At 39.1% G+C, this 16,904-nt stretch overlaps 4 protein-coding genes across 8 annotated transcripts; 3 read left to right on the top strand and 1 right to left on the bottom strand.

The window, feature by feature from the left end:
- Positions 1–5,235: 5,235 nt before the first annotated feature.
- LOC119076687 (apyrase) lies at positions 5,236–11,578 on the bottom strand. Of its 3 annotated transcripts, none has more exons than XM_037183591.1 (5): positions 10,892–11,574; positions 6,041–6,318; positions 5,837–5,985; positions 5,628–5,730; positions 5,236–5,561 (listed from the first exon to the last, which is right to left on the bottom strand). In XM_037183591.1, the coding sequence occupies exons 1-5, from the start codon at positions 11,379–11,381 to the stop codon at positions 5,355–5,357; spliced, it is 1,227 nt and encodes a 408-aa protein (XP_037039486.1). In that variant the 5' UTR covers positions 11,382–11,574; the 3' UTR covers positions 5,236–5,354. The 3 variants fall into 3 exon arrangements, with proteins under 3 accessions (XP_037039486.1, XP_037039487.1, XP_037039488.1); XM_037183592.1 differs by having other exon boundaries at positions 5,628–5,712; positions 10,892–11,573; XM_037183593.1 differs by lacking the exons at positions 5,236–5,561; positions 5,628–5,730; positions 5,837–5,985; positions 6,041–6,318 and adding exons at positions 9,740–10,190; positions 10,246–10,330; positions 10,403–10,551 and having other exon boundaries at positions 10,614–11,578.
- LOC119076671 (alkylated DNA repair protein alkB homolog 8) lies at positions 7,441–9,736 on the top strand. Of its 2 annotated transcripts, none has more exons than XM_037183566.1 (8): positions 7,441–7,593; positions 7,652–7,883; positions 7,938–8,075; positions 8,146–8,617; positions 8,676–8,808; positions 8,871–9,026; positions 9,091–9,240; positions 9,303–9,736. In XM_037183566.1, exons 1-8 carry the CDS (start codon positions 7,489–7,491, stop codon positions 9,714–9,716), a joined length of 1,800 nt encoding a protein of 599 aa, XP_037039461.1. In that variant the 5' UTR covers positions 7,441–7,488; the 3' UTR covers positions 9,717–9,736. The 2 variants fall into 2 exon arrangements, with proteins under 2 accessions (XP_037039461.1, XP_037039460.1); XM_037183565.1 differs by having other exon boundaries at positions 7,938–8,084.
- Positions 11,579–11,808: 230 nt separating the features above from the next.
- Positions 11,809–13,807, top strand: LOC119076677 (protein Red). Of its 2 annotated transcripts, none has more exons than XM_037183574.1 (4): positions 11,809–12,075; positions 12,151–13,202; positions 13,276–13,446; positions 13,516–13,807. In XM_037183574.1, the coding sequence occupies exons 1-4, from the start codon at positions 11,927–11,929 to the stop codon at positions 13,755–13,757; spliced, it is 1,614 nt and encodes a 537-aa protein (XP_037039469.1). In that variant the 5' UTR covers positions 11,809–11,926; the 3' UTR covers positions 13,758–13,807. The 2 variants fall into 2 exon arrangements, with proteins under 2 accessions (XP_037039469.1, XP_037039468.1); XM_037183573.1 differs by having other exon boundaries at positions 11,810–12,075; positions 12,148–13,202.
- A 1,047-nt stretch (positions 13,808–14,854) lies between these two features.
- On the top strand, positions 14,855–16,419 carry LOC119076690. The gene is made up of 2 exons (XM_037183596.1): positions 14,855–16,082; positions 16,142–16,419. Exons 1-2 carry the CDS (start codon positions 14,951–14,953, stop codon positions 16,186–16,188), a joined length of 1,179 nt encoding a protein of 392 aa, XP_037039491.1. The 5' UTR covers positions 14,855–14,950; the 3' UTR covers positions 16,189–16,419.
- The last annotated feature ends 485 nt before the right edge of the window (positions 16,420–16,904 follow it).

Here is a 16,904-nt window from a genome sequence, read left to right as displayed (position 1 = left end):
ATCCTAATTGTAGGATTGAAGGCCATTACATTTTATGTAGATACACTCACTTCAAGCGTGAGTGATCATAGTGGTCAGCTGCAGCAAGTACTCTATTTTACATGAAACATGTCCAGTTTCAGTACTTTATTTAGAGTACCACCCACCATGAAGTGCGTTAACTCAACTCAAATTACTTAGTATTATGATAGTATGGTTCTATTTATACTCGGATTTACGACTGACAATGTCTATTGTTCTTTTGTTTGTAATTGCCGGAGTATCCAGTAAATAATTGTAATTGATGGAAATACAAGAAATTGATTGAATTATAAGGAATTGACCGGAATTGGCTGGAAATACGTTAAATTGTAAGGAATTGAAAGTAAATCGGAAATTAATTGGAATTATAGGAATTGAATGGAATATAAGAAAAACCGCCAAAAACATGAATATCTTACGAACTATTTTGAGGTTAATGTACTGTACGTAAGGTGAAGAAAATATAATTTCAATTATTTACAGACGATATAGAAGGTATAGAAGCTGGCAGTATTTTTCCTTTTCCTTCTCCGAAACACATGTCTTAACCATTCTTCTGGCTAGTTTCCTTTATTTGAAAAAGATTATTTTTTTAAACAAAAACACAGTTTCAAAGCTTTCGCTGTTCTCATTACTGCGAATACAAAACCGTATACAGTGTACAGCAAACTGAAACGCGGTAGGGTGAACTTGCATATTCTTATCAAAATTGCAGGTAATGTCAACCAAATTTGTTTCTATGTTTCCTTCAGGTGTATCTGAAGCAATTTACGAAGCAAAATTGTTTGACTCTGCCTGTATTTGGCTCAAGTAATTTGAGTCAAGTATAAAAATTGGGGTAGTTGCGGTGAGCTAAGTGACTGCCACGATGTACCGATATACACGTTGAATGACTCGCATGATGTTATCAGTTAGCTCCAAAGCCGTTGATAAAATAAATAAATAAAGAAATGTAATCTAAGTAAAAGGCTGTTAATTAGATCTCGAAACAAACAAACGACGAACTATCTTAAACTGTCCTTCTTCACCATAGAACTGGTATAGTATACGTACCAATCTTAATAGCACCATTTTTTCTGTCGCAGAATCACTAACTCTGCATATTGATTCAATAATGTTGAATGGATTTCAAAATAAAAATCGTATAAAAATGAGTCAATGTTCCAGGTCAATTGATCTAATTGACTCCAACATTCTAAAAGCATTATTTAACGTAATTTAACGCATAAAATCAAAACTTTTTTTTTGATGATATTCGCTTACAAAGAGGTATAACAAAATTTATAATTAAATTGGCTTCAGTTGCACACTCTGTGTAATGCAACAAATTGCGAACCGTATACAAAATTGTTAATTTTCATATTCAAACATTCAAGTGGAATCTGACGGGAGCTGGCTGGATGTGCAATATGCGCTTTTGCCCGGATTGAACTTTGTATGCTGTGAACAGATTCATGATGAAATTAACTTTTCAAATTCAATTTTATTACAATTTCTATGACTTCATAAATAGATAGCTGTTCAATGATGGGAGAGTTGTGTATTATAAACTCTTGTTAATACAGCATAACTTTCCGAAGTTTTATTGAAAAGAGAGTTTACTCATTCCAGCGAAAATATACTTTGCTTGAACAAGTTGTACATCACCACACCATCCAGTCCATTGTCTAAATATCGCTTGTAAATCTAAATTATATTAAAAATGTAGACAGATGCATGTTCCGTCGTGTTAAACCGAAATAGTGTACCCCATTGTATGACACGAGTACTTCGGATAGCTTTCAAAAGCTTTGAACTACTTTTGGATACCATTGGAAAAATAGAATATTCGAATAAATATATACAAAAGAAGCTTGATGATAATACGTTGTTTTGGAGTAAAATGACAGCGTTGTCTTATGGATGCTCTAAGCGACTATCGTAAGGGGGCTGTGTATTGACTAAAAGATGTCTCTGCGGAAAATTTACCATTAATACATATTGACCAAATGCGTCTCTGTTAAGTTTACACTTTATACTCTGAACAGGTCAGGCAAATCAAGTCAGATTCAGGTATTCCTGATCTGACCTGATTAACTGGTAGTTTTATTGATTTTCAGATTTCAGGTGAATTCAGGTCAGGAAAAAATGTTCCATTCAGATTCAGTTCCAATCAGGTAAATTCAGGTAAATTTAAAAAAAAAAAATATCAAGAAAGGCATGGCTGGATTGATGGATGTCTAATAGCTCCTTCGTCGACTTAAGTCGCTGAGTTCAATTAGTACATCAGTCTAAATTTTACCATTAAATGGCGCAAGTAGTGAAGACGTCTTTTCGACGCTATTTAGTCATAAATTATGGGCGCTGAGCTGTAGCGTGATACGATGGTTGATGCGTTGTCTGGTCACTACGCCTGTAGACTCCCTTTTTCAAAGACCTAATTTTCCCATCAATTTCTCTTCGAACAACATCATGACATTTATATGATTAATTGAATTCGATCACCAATTTACGAGTCATAAGTGTCGTGCTCAATTAAGTACCAGACAGATAATGTTATCATGGTGAATTGTAACAATGTGCTCCATCATTCAATAAAAAAGAAAGAAATATTAGCTGACTTTCGGCAGAACCTCTCTGCATTGCATTTATAATGATTTAAAATTCATTCCCAATCAGAACATGATCATTGATCATTGATATTGATGGGATACACAAGTAAAGAAGAAATGATTGGGTTTTATGAACAATAAAAATCACACGTTCATTTAATTGAATCATCTCGATAACATGGCATAGATATGTAAAACCATTTCGACAACAAAAGTTCAATTGATGGCACGACCTTATCGTTTATGTGTATAATTAAGATGAAAATTTTAAAATAAAATTGAATAAATTTCGTAAAAGTTTTTTTTTCGGTAAACTGATTTATTGTTTAAAATAGGTACCTAGTTGACTGCTGCATAATATAAAAAAGAGGGCATCTTTACTCATAAAAAAGAGTACGAAAAGTGGATCTCCTCCCATAATTCAAACTAAAAGTCAATAATTCAAATAGTTCTGGACAATAGGCCCTGACAACGTTTGGACTTCACATCAGTGGTCCTTTCTTTTAAAATCATTTACTGTTATGTTCGAAGAGATATGATTGAGATGGTAAGCAACGCGAGCGGAGCGAGTGAAATATTGTTTGTAAGTGTTTGCTGTAGTTATTCGATAAAATTTACTTTTCTTATCCATTTTTGCTAGAAGGCTTTGCATGAAACGTGAACTTGTGAAAGAGAATTGAATAAACTTTTTCTTCGCTCTGCTCCGCTTCAATTAATATCAAAATTCATGTTTAATCTAAACTAAAGCATTTAACCAAAAAAAATTCCACCTCGCTTCGCTCGCGTTTTCTTATGAATTCCATGGCTTCACATAGTGTTCCAGTTAGAAAAGGTCATTACTTGTTATTCGCAGTAACTACAAAAATATGGACAATTCAATTTATCATGGGCGCGCGTTAGCATAGCGCCCGTGACGCAAGTCCTATTACTAGAAAAAATTCAAAAAAAAAATTGTCGTAGACTGCGGAACCATACAGCATATATACAGCAACGAGCTATCACATGTTCTTGTAGCTTAAAATTTGGCCACGCAATAAATCTTCCAAGAAGCCATATTTTCATACATTTTGGTCTTTTACTGTACTTTAAACGAAATGAAAAAATCCTTCGTTACTTTGTGATTCCGTCCGTCAGTCCGACCGTCCGTGTTTCCTATCTTCTAAAGTCTTCTTTAGAATTTCCTGAAATTTTGGGAGTAGATTCTAGTCGGCATTCTAAGACGTTCCACAAAAAACAGTTGGGGGAACAGGCCTCGTTTGGGAGCTAGGGCTTCCGTAAGTGTGTGTCAGAAGAAATATTTTTTTCAGCTAGTAAATTATGAACAGTGATTGGTAAATGTCGGAAAAAGAGTTTTGATGATTTTGGGTTATTTTCAACATGAGTGACGTGTTCCAAGGCTGGTTCCTAAATTTTGGGATGAGAGAGGATTTCTCTGACACTTCCTAACTTCCATCGAATTTTTCGATGAATTTCGATTATTTTCGATATAAGCGATGTGTTCCAATGTTGGTTCCTAACTTTTTGGATGAGAGATGATTCCTTTGGCACTTCCTAACTTCCATCGGATTTTTTGATGGTTTTTCGTTATATTTTCGACATGAGTGAGGTGTTCCGAGGTTGGTTCCTAAATTTTGGGATGACAGATGATTCCTCTGGCACTTCCTAACTTCCATCAGATTTTTCGATGGATTTGGGTTATTTTCGATATAAGTGAGGTGTTCCAACGTTGGTTCCTAACTTTTGGGATGAGAGACGATTTCTCTGGCACTTCCTAACTTCCATCGAATTTTTCGATAGAATTTAGTTATTTTCGATATAAGTGAGGTGTTCCAAGGTTGGTTCAAAAATTTTAAGATGACAGATGATTCCTCTGGCACTTCCTAACTTCAATCGGATTTATCGATGGATTTTGGTTATTTTCGATATAAGTGAGCTGTTCCAAGGAACTTCCTAAATTTTGGGATGACAGATGATTCCTCTGTTACTTCCCAACTTCAATCGGATTTTTCGATGGATTTGGGTGTTTTTCGATACAAGTGTTCCCAGATTAGTTCCAAAATTTTTAATTGCAGATTCGGAGAGAGTATCTTCTGAAACGTCGAGAAAACACTTTTTTCGCGTTTTCGGATGGAAGATTTAGAGGATATAAATTGCAACCAAATAACATAACAGAAAATCAAACCAAACTTCCAAAACAGTCAAAAACACTCAAAGAGTAAAAGTGACGCAAGTCCCTGTGCATACTTCCAAAACAACTGACATCGCTGTAGGTTGTACTGCGCTTGTACGCAAAAATTGTCAAAGCAAAAATTAGGCCGAAAATATTCTAGAAGAAAAATTTTACCAAAAAAATTTTGCGTCACAAGTGGCAGATGTTGAAGAAAGTACTGTTAAGAAAATTGTTAACATAGGGAAAAATACGCCCTGAAAGAATGTACAAATGAATCATGTGCCACTTTGTGACGCAAAATTTTTTAGGCTTCCACCGTCGAAATAAGATTTCAAATCACTTTGTTTCATTCCACATATTGCATCGATTTTGTCATGCATACACACACGTTAGTAATCAGAGAATAGATATCTCAGGCAAAAACTCAATAAATAGTCCTATGTCGGTTGCTCCGTATTTAAGCGATTTAATAGTATAATTAGTGTGGTACAAAATTGAATCGGTTCATCTGCTTAGCATAAATCGACAATAGATGCGGCATTGACTGGCATATAAACAAACATAATTAAAATTCAAATAAACTCCAATCCCTCATACTTCAGATCCGTTTCGATGAGCTCTGGCGCTAACAGCAATTTCCCTGTGATGGTAAACGCAGTGAGGAAAGTGGACGTTTTGCCATTGAGTTCTTCGGTCTGAATGGCAACAATAATTGAGTCGTCAGTTCCAGGTAGGAATTTAAAACTTGAAAACCTAAGTGTAGCTTTGTAGCTTCCGAGCTAAAATGGGGGAAACATTTTGAGTTCTTTATGGCTTAGCTAGTAATGGGTCTAAATTACCCGTACCGTGACAACTGTAATTTTGTTAAAGTTTTCCTCGGCAGATATTAGCAAGTTACATCCCATCATCTTATCTAGAGTCTCGTTATATCTGTATGCAAACCACTGTCTTAAAAATTTGACTTTAAAAGCGTAAAAGATAGTACAGGACAGGATAGGACACCTACCATACAAATGTTTTCTGATGAAAAAAATATGTGTTCGGATGCACTCACCTATTTCTTGAACATCTTTTCGGCAGAAAGAACCATTTTCGATGAATTTCCGACCACATTCCCGATTCATGAATCATGTAACCAGGCCACCGAATTCCAGCCGCCTCTCGTATCTTCTTGTAATTTGATATCCAATCGATGTGATGAACCTTAATATAGAAAATGTCGCTAAGGAAATACGACAAATCACTTAGCACATATTACCTCTCCACTCATCGACACAACCTTCACATACATAGGATCGTAACTTTCGAAATCGCCACTCGAAGTCGTCCACTCGTTGCCGCTGGAACCAACGTACAAGACTTCGTCTTTAACGGTAGCCCATTCGGATTTGAATCCTTTAGTTGTTTTGCCATCACCATCTATTAACAACCATAGCACGGTGACTTTTTCGTTGTTCAGCTCGAAGACCAAACCAGTTTGATCGTCGAATGCCAATAGTTTCCCATTAAACGTAACCAATTCGGATAGCTCCATTCCTCGACCATTCAGCGAAAAGCCACTCCGCAACTCTATCAAGGTATCTGTATTAAAAGACACGGCAATTGCTTTCGTTGATTCAGTGTAGCTCAGGTATCCAATTTTGTAATAACTTTTCCAAGCATTCTGACCGATCACTCGCGCCTTTCTGTCCAAATCAGCTATAATTCCGATGCGATACGTTGTGATCGGTTGACTCAACGGGTATGTGTAGTTGTAGGTTCTATGAACAGGCAGATGAAACGTTTCGAATTGGTTGGCCGAATACGACGATGATCGTGAGCCTGGCTTGACATAGTAGAAGAGTAGAATTAACGTTGTCACACAGTTCATGTTCTCGTTGTAATTGATTTGTATTTGAGTGAATACGTAAAATTCAAACAATTGAAATTCAAGGCACCTTCGATTTTCACCAATGGAAGGATGTAATTGTTACACTGACCTGATACTCAAGCTTTCTGGAGCATATTTGTGAAGCGGAGAATCATTGTGTCATTCTGGCTTTTGAACATAAAATCTTGTACTTCAATTGTTTCTCGTACGTGAGGGACAAGGTTGTCGATATCACTGACTGATCTAGCAAAATAGTTATTTACGTCAATGAAAGTGTAAAACAGGTATGGTCGATCGTTCTCCCGGAGGACATAAAAATTTGATTTACGCACTCAAACGCACTCATTTTCATATTATTTTGACATAATTTATGAATGCGTTTAAGGTGAATTTGCTGATCGGCCATACCTGTTCTGTACTTTCATTGATTTACGTATCTGTTTTGAACGAATGATTTAAGGAAATGTCGCTGGTTATAGCCCAAATGAATTTAAGGCTACATGCGAAAGTGCCTAGAATCAACCGTCCCACCTAGATACGTACTGTGACTTTGATGAGAATGGTTCCTAATTCCTTGATTTTCGGCCCCAACGCATTCAAATTCGTTATTAAAATCGCCGCTCGAATTTTTCGCAATGCTCCCGCCACGCTCAAACAAAAATGGGCGAAATGAAAGCGTTTGACGAAATAATTACGTCAATGTCATCTGTCAAACACATGGTGCACTCTACGCACTCTACGGCACATGTAGTCTCTATGTTGACATTGATTAAGTTGATTTAAAAAGCCTTTAATAACTGGTGTTGCTTTCACGTCCATTTAAAAAACGTTAAACAATGACATCGAAATCTATTGAAAGAAAGGCAGGTCGCAAGCAGAAACGCTGTCAGCACATAATAACAAGTGAAACAGGAATAGAATGCAACGATGCACCGAAACAGGTGAGACTCTTTTGAGTCTTCAACTTGTAAACATTGACCTGACTGTTGATCATTTCAGTATTTAGTAGTTTGCAATGCTGGATTATCGACCGGATTAAAGAACGACGTTCTGTTGAAGGAAGCGGCAATATTTGGCACTGTCCTGCAAATAATTCTGCTACCCGGAAAGTCCTATTCGTTTATGAAATGCAAAACAATCGACGATGCAATATCAATTTACAACGGAATGAATGCCCGGTCGACATTAGGACAGAATGGATCGGTTCTGTATTTGCTGTATTGTGAAGACGGTCAGTATGGTACGTTAAAAGAGACGTTCAAATTTCAATAAAGAATTTATTCAGTTCCCGACAGTGTGAATCCATGGAACCATCAAGTGCCACCCGGCCTAATTCTCATTGATAATTTCATTACCGAGCTTGAAGAGGAGAGTCTTTTGAATCGTGTGAGTGATGATTTTACCGGTCATGATTCGTCTCTAGGCAACAGTGGTAATATTCACAAGATCCCAGTCTCATTGCCTGGTGTAACACAATCTTATCATTCGAAAAGGTTCCATGAAACATCGCCAGGTCTACCATTACGGATACGAATTTAAGTACGACACGAACAATGTTGACGCAACTCAACCATTGGCAATGCAAATTCCCGACGAATGCAACAGGTTATGGCCTCGCCTAAGATCGTCGATGCCGAATCTATCGTTTCAAGTGCCTGATCAAATCACTGTCAACAAATACGAACCTGGCCAAGGAATACCACCACACTGCGACACCCATTCTGCATTCTGCGATCCGATTTTTTCGTTATCGCTCGCCAGCGGTACGGTTATGGAATTTCGGCGACCATCCGATGGACGCCACATTTCTGTATGGTTACCCAGACGAAGTTTGCTAGTTATGTCGAAGGAAAGTCGATACGGCTGGACGCATGGAATCACGCCACGGAAAACCGATGTAGTACCAGTGAATGAAGGACTTACGATTGTGGAACGGAAGTTGCGTGTTTCATTCACATTTCGGAGGTGAGTTTCTTAGTCGTGATGGATAGTCGGCAAGAAACTGTTGGTAATATTGTTGCAGGTTGAGCTTTGACAAATGTCGTTGCGAATTTACGTCGCTGTGCGACACGTACCAGAAATCCCAACAGGAAACCTCCGAGAACATTGAAAAATTGGTGCTGCCCGCAGAATTGGAACTACGAAATGTGCATAAGGTTCGATACAGAACGGAAAAAATGAGAACTTCCTCCTGAATAGCCAATGCATCCTATTCCAGGTTTACGATCAGATAGCAGATCACTTCAGCGAAACGCGACATTCACCATGGCCAAAAGTTAAGGAATTCATTGAATCATTCCCGGCTGGAAGTATTGTGGTCGACGTTGGCTGCGGTAACGGAAAATATTTACCACTGAATGACTCCATAGTAAAAGTAAAGCTCAACCGACGGTGGTATGATGTGTCAAAATTTCTAATTCCTTGAATACATTTTCAAGATCGGTTGCGATCGAAGCCACGGTTTGCTGAACGTCTGCAACCAAAGAGGTTTCAACATTTTTCAATGTGACTGCCTGCATCTGCCGATAAAATCGAATTCGGTTGACGGGTGCATAAGCATAGCCGTAATTCATCATTTAGTGACCGAGGTACGTTCGTTCTAGTCATTTTTGTCTATGTATCACGTCATTTCCATTCAAACACTAAACAGGAACGTCGTCAACAAGCCATCAGTGAAATGTCTAGGATATTAGTGACAGGTGGCCGATGCCTAATTTACGTTTGGGCAAAGAACCAAGCCAAAGGCACCAAGTCCAGTTACTTGCGCCAGAATAAAAAGAATAACAAAGTGGATGTGGTTGCTGATGATGCGAGTTCTTGCAATGCGAAATTTTGCGATGGATTGCCGATTCACACCAATCGCACCCAGTTCTCCCATTCCGATATGTTGGTGCCGTGGAAGCGAAAGGATGAGACTGGTGATGAACAGAAGACTTTCCTGCGATACTATCATGTCTTCGAGGAGGCGGAACTGCAGCGCGTTTGCGAGCGGGTGAGTGACATTGCAGTGATCGAAACGTATTACGATCAGGGAAATTGGTGTGTCATTTTTGAGAAGAAATAAACGAAACGCGCAGAATGGCACAGCTCGATTTAAGTCTATTTCTGTTTAATTGGAAAATAAAAACCGTTTTCTCTAAAACTTTAACGCATAATGGCTACATCACAAACGTTTCGTGTAAATTATTTTGGATTCATCAAATTAATACGGAAATTTTCGGTGTAATACAAAAGTGAGTTCGCTCCTCAACCGACAATAGATACGGCATTGACTGGCATATTAACAAATATAAATAAAATTCAAACAACTGTTGTACCCTGTCCGACAAACTCAAATGAACTCCAATCCCTCATACTTCAGATCCGTTTCGATGCGCTCTGGCGCTAACAACAATTTCCCTGTGATGGTAAACGCGGTGATGAAAGTGGATGTTTTGCCATTGAGTTCTTCGGTCTGAAGGGCAACAATAACTGAGTCATCAGTTCCAGGTACGAATTTAAAACTTGAAAATCCAAGTGTTGGTTTGTAGTTTCCGAGCTGAAAGGACGTTTTGAGTTCTTTATGGCCTAGCTGGTAGTGGAATCAAACATACCTTAACTACTTTGACTTTGTTGAAATTTTCCTCGGCACTAATTAACAAGTTACATCCCATCATCTCATCTAGAGTTTCGTTGTATCTATGAAGCAACTGTTGTTAGTTTGGTCGACTAAAAACAAAATCCATGGACCTCCAGGCCGTCAATACTTACGTATTTTTCGAGCATCTTCTCGGCAGGAAGAACCACTTTCGGTGAACCGCCGACCACATTCCCGACTCATGAATCATATAGCCCGGCCACTGGATACCAACCGCCTCTCGGATCTTCTTGTAATTCGATATCCAATTGACGTGATGAACCTTAATACCAAAAAGAAAATGTCGCTGATAAAGTATGCAACAACGCGAACCCCCATGCTCACCTCTCCACTCATCGACACAGCCTTCACATACATTGGATCGAAACTTCCGAATTCACCGCTCGAAGTCGTCCATTCTTTTCCCATGGAACCGACGTACAGTGTCTCGTCTTTAACGGTAGCCCATTCAGATTTGAATCCTTTCGCTGTTTTGCCATCACCATCCATTAACAGCCACAGCACGGTAACTTTTTCGTTGTTCAACTCAAAGACCAGACCAGTTCGATCGTCGAATGTTAGTAGTTTCCCATTGAACGTGACCAATTCGGATAGTTCCATGCCACGACCATTCAGCGAGTAGCCATTCCGTAATTCTAACACAGGATCGGCGTCAAAGGACACTGCAATTGCTTCCGTTGATTCTTTGTAGCTGATGTAGCCCTTTTTGTAGTAGCTTTTCCATGCATTTTGGCCGACAATTCGCGATTCCTTGTCCAAATCAGCTATGATTCCGATGCGATATGTTCTCATTCCACTGCCAATGATCGGCGCACTCAATGGATATGTGTAGTTGTAGCTTTGATGGACTGGAGGGTGAAATTTTTCAAATAGATTATCCGAGTACGATGATCGCGAGCCCGGCTTAACATAGTAGAACAGTAGTATTAATGTGGCCAAACAGATAATGATGAACACAAAATGAAAGTGAAAACGAAACGTTGTGGTACCGATGCGATACGATGGAGGACTTCGCAGTGATTTTCTCCAATCAAAACGGATGTACATATTGCTGGTTGAATCAGCGAAAGAGTAGGAACTGTCTGGCTGCATCAGTCAACTGTTGTCTTCGTCATTATTTCCTTGCGATTGACTAGGCTTCAGGTGCATTTAATTGGGAGACGAGAGAAATTTACCAAAACGATTCACAACTGAGATCATCTAGACACATCACTCACTAAAAGTAGTTATGTGTTTGCGCATGTCACATAAAAGCAGCTGTCGTGCTGTCAAAACCTTTTCGGAAGTGTCCAACCCTTTAGATGAGAACGTTTAGAGCCGTTGTCACAAACTTTATGTTCAAAATTGGTTTTATAGGTGAGCACTCCTGCGACTTGTCGTGGTTCTGGGCAGCTTTTTGGAAAAGAAATTTTAAAGAAACTTGGAACAAGAAACATCTAAATGATCAGTAAACCGTCGAACCTGGTCAACTCTTTGTGATGTGATGATCTCCTGAAACGGACGTATTAAACGCAATCATTTTAAATGTCACTAATGTCATTCAGTGATGGCAAGAACTTGTAAAAGATAGAACTCTCTGTTCAAAATCAATCAATTTTCCATTATCGAATCCGAATCTCGCGAAAAACACCGTAAAAATGCCACAGGATAACGATCACGGTGTGGAAGACACACCGTCACAACGGCTAACCAATGACGATTTTCGAAAACTTTTAATGACACCTCGCGCTCCGCCAGGTTCTGGACATGCATCCGGATCGGTTCGAGAGGCAATGGCCAGTTCAAGGTACGATTAGCGTTTGTATATTTCACAAAGTCACAACTGGAATGCATTGACGATTATTTTGGTGAATTTTAGCAGCAGTAAAGCAATGCCACCTCCATCAGAACGGCACGAAGCTAGACGAAAGAAGAAGAACTTTTATGCGGCTCTGAAGAAACAGGAGGACAATAAACTGCAAGAATTGGCCGACAAATATCGTGATCGAGCTCGTGAACGTCGTGATGGTGCTAATCCTGATTATCAAGCCATGGATGTTACTGGTGGAGCATACCGTGCTGTCGCACCGGATCTGAAATCTGGCCTGGACGCTGCCGAAAGACGTAGACAAATGATTCAGGAGTCAAAGTTCTTGGGTGGTGACATGGAGCACACGCATTTGGTAAAAGGTCTGGATTATGCGTTGTTGCAGAAGGTGCGCAGTGAGATTGTGGTGAAAGAGCACGAACAAGAAGTGGAAATGGAAAAGTTGGCAGAAGAAGCCGAAGAAAAGGAAAAAGAGGAGGAGAAAACGCTCACTGAAGAACCGGAATATCGATCGATAATGGGGAAAAACATCCACAACATTGTCACATTCTACCGATCACGGCATGTTGAAAGGAATGATTTATTTGCACCAGGTCGCATGGCGTATGTGATCGAGTTGGAAGATGAAAATGCCGAATCCGACATACCAACCACATTAATCCGATCTAAGGCTGATGTACCAGTAACCCATGCAGACATTCAAACACTAACAACAAATGACATTGTAATCAACAAGCTAGCACAGATTTTGTCGTATTTGAGACAGGGTGGTCGCGGTAAGAAAAACAAACGAAGAGACAAGGACAAGCCGTTGATAAAGGAGCCGGAAAGAGACAAAGAAACAAGAGGAGATCGGGAAAGAGATAGAGAACGAGACAGAGATCGAGGTCGAAATCGGGAACGATATGATCGTTCGGATCGAAATAGACGAGAAAAAGATGTCTCTATCTACGACGACATCGGCGATTATCGACCGCGTCGAACTGGTGAGAGTAGTTACGACAGCTCATCTAAACCATCTTCCAGCGGAGAAAGTTCGCGAAGAAATCGAAACTATTTCGATAAGTCAAGTGAACAAGAAGAAAAGGAAGCTGGAGCTATCACGCGTAAGACTTATGTGGTTGAACGGAAGTGATTATGATGCTAACTTACCATTTGTTTCCTTTTTTGAATTATTAGTTCCCCCACCTCCAAAGATTTCAACAAATTTGATATCCAAACTAACTGCAGAACCGGAAGGCTATGCTGAATGCTATCCAGGACTCCAAGAAATGGATGACGCCATCGAAGATTCCGATGATGAGGTGGATTACACAAAAATGGATTTGGGCAACAAAAAGGGACCGATCGGTAAGTTCAAATGACATAATTTGTACGTTACGCGTCTGTGCTCAATGACCATTTTTGTTTGCTTCGCAGGTCGTTGGGATTTCGATACTCAGGAAGAATATTCGGATTACATGAGCACGAAAGAGGCCCTGCCGAAAGCTGCTTTCCAATATGGAGTGAAAATGCAAGACGGCCGAAAGACAAGGAAAAACAAAACGGAAAAGAGCGAAAAAGCGGAACTAGATCGCGAATGGCAAAAAATTCAGTCGATAATGAATAAGCGGAAGAATAAGGGAGGTGACGAGCCGGACTTTAAGGTTCCACGGCATTGATATGGTAGCGATAGAATTGATGTGGAAATACAATGAGTGCGTATAAGGCGCGGGTTTGGTTTACTTTTGTGTTCTACCGACAATTGAGGTCTTGTGTTGTGAACTCCTCTTTTTTATTAGCGGTGTTACGGCATATAAAATCACACAATCTTTTATCACATAGTTGGTCGGTATAATGAACTTACCGTATCTGAGAGCAGGAAGGTAAATCAATTTTTACTATTACTACGTCCCTAGTGATGTAATGGTCTTGACGTCCCGACGGCGGTATATGGCCTTTATATTCCTGACACTAGAGTTTAATCCAAATATATCGCATGCAAAATTGCCTCAAATCGAGCAGCCAAAAAGGTTTGCTAGTGAAAGAGCAATAGATGTCCCGACTACTACCACCCAACCTTTTGATAGAACTGTTAAGTCTAAACACCAAATTTGTGTCTTCGCTTTTAAAGAGGTTTCGAGAGCTTTTTTTAAATCAATTTATTATCACTTCTTTGTGGGACTACACGGACAATGCAATACCGTATTTTGGCCTAACACTGCAGCTGAGATCGGGAATGGTATGATTAACTCGAAGAAACGATGTGGTTTTATATACTAACTAGTGGAGTACCTCCGGCTTTGCTCGGGATAACTACAATGACAAAATTATTTAAAGTATTTCCCGTAGAATGCATTTACGACATACAACGGCTGAAGAAAATTTGGCACGTCAAATAACGCAAGAAAGTGGAAAAAATAAGCTCGCGTCAAATAACTTATTTCCTCAGGCTCAGGTTTTCGCTTCTATAGAGAAACCTAAATATATTATAGATCCTGCCAACGCACTTCAAGCAAAAGTGGTACTCTAAATAGGGTACTGAAACTTGACAGTGGTCCATACAAAATTTTACACTGTAAAAAGAGTGGGGATAAAATTTCATACAAAATAGTAATCTATTTGGCAGCTGTCATTAATAGCACTTTTGCTTGAAGTGCGTTGATCCTGCTCTATTTTACTGAACTTATGTGCGCATCCGCACATCTGAAGACATTGGATCCAAATCGATTTTCCTTTCTGCATTCGTTATTACATATTGGCATTGAGTCATAAATACAATGTCAAAAGTGACTTGATTAATAGTTGATTATTCAAACGGAAGGCCTTAACAATTTAAAATTTAATTCAAAGTAAAAACGACGTTGAAAATACAATGTGTGAATCTACGAGTTATTCAACAAAATTCCGAGTCGCAGACAAGGAAGCCGAGGGTTGCAACGTTTTTGTGGAAAATAGAACCGACTCAGACAAGGAAAGCGCTACAAAATCAATATACTCCCAATCGGCACAGTACAAATTAAGCCACTGTACGGAACTACTGATGGAGGCACCGTACTCTTCAAAAGTTCATGCTAGCGATAACGGGTTTGTTATGACCGTTGTCGATTGTTATAATCAACACTATAACTTGGTCATTCGTCCTGATGATATATGGATGGCAATAATGACCCAATTCTCCTTCTACATTAATAACAACGCCGAGGAATTCCGAAGCCAATTCATTAATTTAGATGGGAAACGGGAGCTTGTAGTCGCTATCGATGGATCGCTTCGTTCGGCGCCCTATGACCTTGTTGTAACTAAATTAACGGAGGCTATAGACGAAAATCTCGTGGATAAAACGGTGAAAAATTGGATACTGCCAAATTTTTCAACAACCACCGCTGATGACATCATTTCTTGTGGAATTGTCTTCATGGCAACGGCGAAAAAGTTCTTTGAATATGCATGTTGTCTTAAATGTGGCATTCCTTATGTCACTTTAGAAGGAACACTAGCCGACTGGGAAAGCATCCTGAGTCGACTGGAGAAGTTGAAGGAATACAAATTGGACAAATGGTACGAAATGCTGAGGCCAATTCTGGAAGAGTTCATCGCTGCCAAGAACAATGAACCAAACATCGAATTCTGGAATCGTATTTGCAATCATTTGACTGGTCGTTCTGGTCCAAGCTACATAAGTGGTTGGATAACTGCGTTCGCTGTTTTCAATGTGGAAGGTAAATGGACGGATCATAGCAATGATACGATGGCACGTTGCATGTACAGTGATCTAATTTCGGGGCCATGGCCATTGATTGACATTGAAAAGATTCCGTTTGGTATTGTTGCCGTTGGCGTTAAAATAATCGAAGAACCAGAGGAATATGAAAGCTTATTGCTGGCGGGTCATACTGGTTTTGAAGTGATGCAAGATGGTTGCACATTGAAACCCCAGATAGGTTGGTGCATTGCTCTCAAATTGACTGCCGATGAAGTGGAAAAATTGCATGAAACTGCTCGTGGTAAGTTCAACAAAAGTTAATTTGTTTTCTGGCCCATTTACGGATTTCTAATGTTTCAGAAAATAAGTCATATGGTTATTGTGCGCTGTGCGATATGTATGTATGAAGAAGTAAAGACACAATAAGGCAGACAGCCCGACTATGGTCTATGGACAGCCCTGGTTGAAGCCTTATCATGTTATACATAAGTTCTCGCCATACGTATACTTTAGCCAACAATGTTACTACACAGAAGCTACTAGATGTTATATTAAAGCATTTTCTATTTATACACAGCTAAATCGAGGCAATTTTCATGTTGTCATTCGACGTAATATTAAAGCCTTGATAACCGTGTGCAGAAATAAAATCGTTTAAATATTTTTTCACGAATGAATCATATAACGAATTTATCTTACATTCGCTGGTTTTGCGCTTGACGAAACCAGATCAAGTCCACCACCAAAAATGTTTAAACAAAAAAATTTTGAGGACGGCGAAGCATATTTATAGTAACTTTTTGACTTCTCCGCCTTAACTCTAACGACCCTTAAACTAGGATATCTGGAATCTAGGAATCCATACGAGTTCAACGAGCTATCACATGATGTTTGTATGCAAATAAGCATTTCGTTTTTTCAGATAACTGAAATCGCCTACGTTAGTTAGTTAGTTCCTATGGAAAAGTAGATCCAGCAACTCCTAAACGTTTCTATAAATTTTCCTGAAATTTTGGTTATAGGCTAATATTGGCCCAAAAATAAGAATGGAAAAAATGCAAAAAAAAACTCATATCTTGGGAGCTGGAGCTCCCCAAAGTCTCCATACAACTGCCATATAAAA

Source organism: Bradysia coprophila, unplaced genomic scaffold (genome assembly GCF_014529535.1).
Source record: "Bradysia coprophila strain Holo2 unplaced genomic scaffold, BU_Bcop_v1 contig_232, whole genome shotgun sequence".
Lineage (NCBI taxonomy): Eukaryota > Metazoa > Arthropoda > Insecta > Diptera > Sciaridae > Bradysia > Bradysia coprophila.
This window is presented reverse-complemented; position numbering and strand designations above follow the sequence as displayed.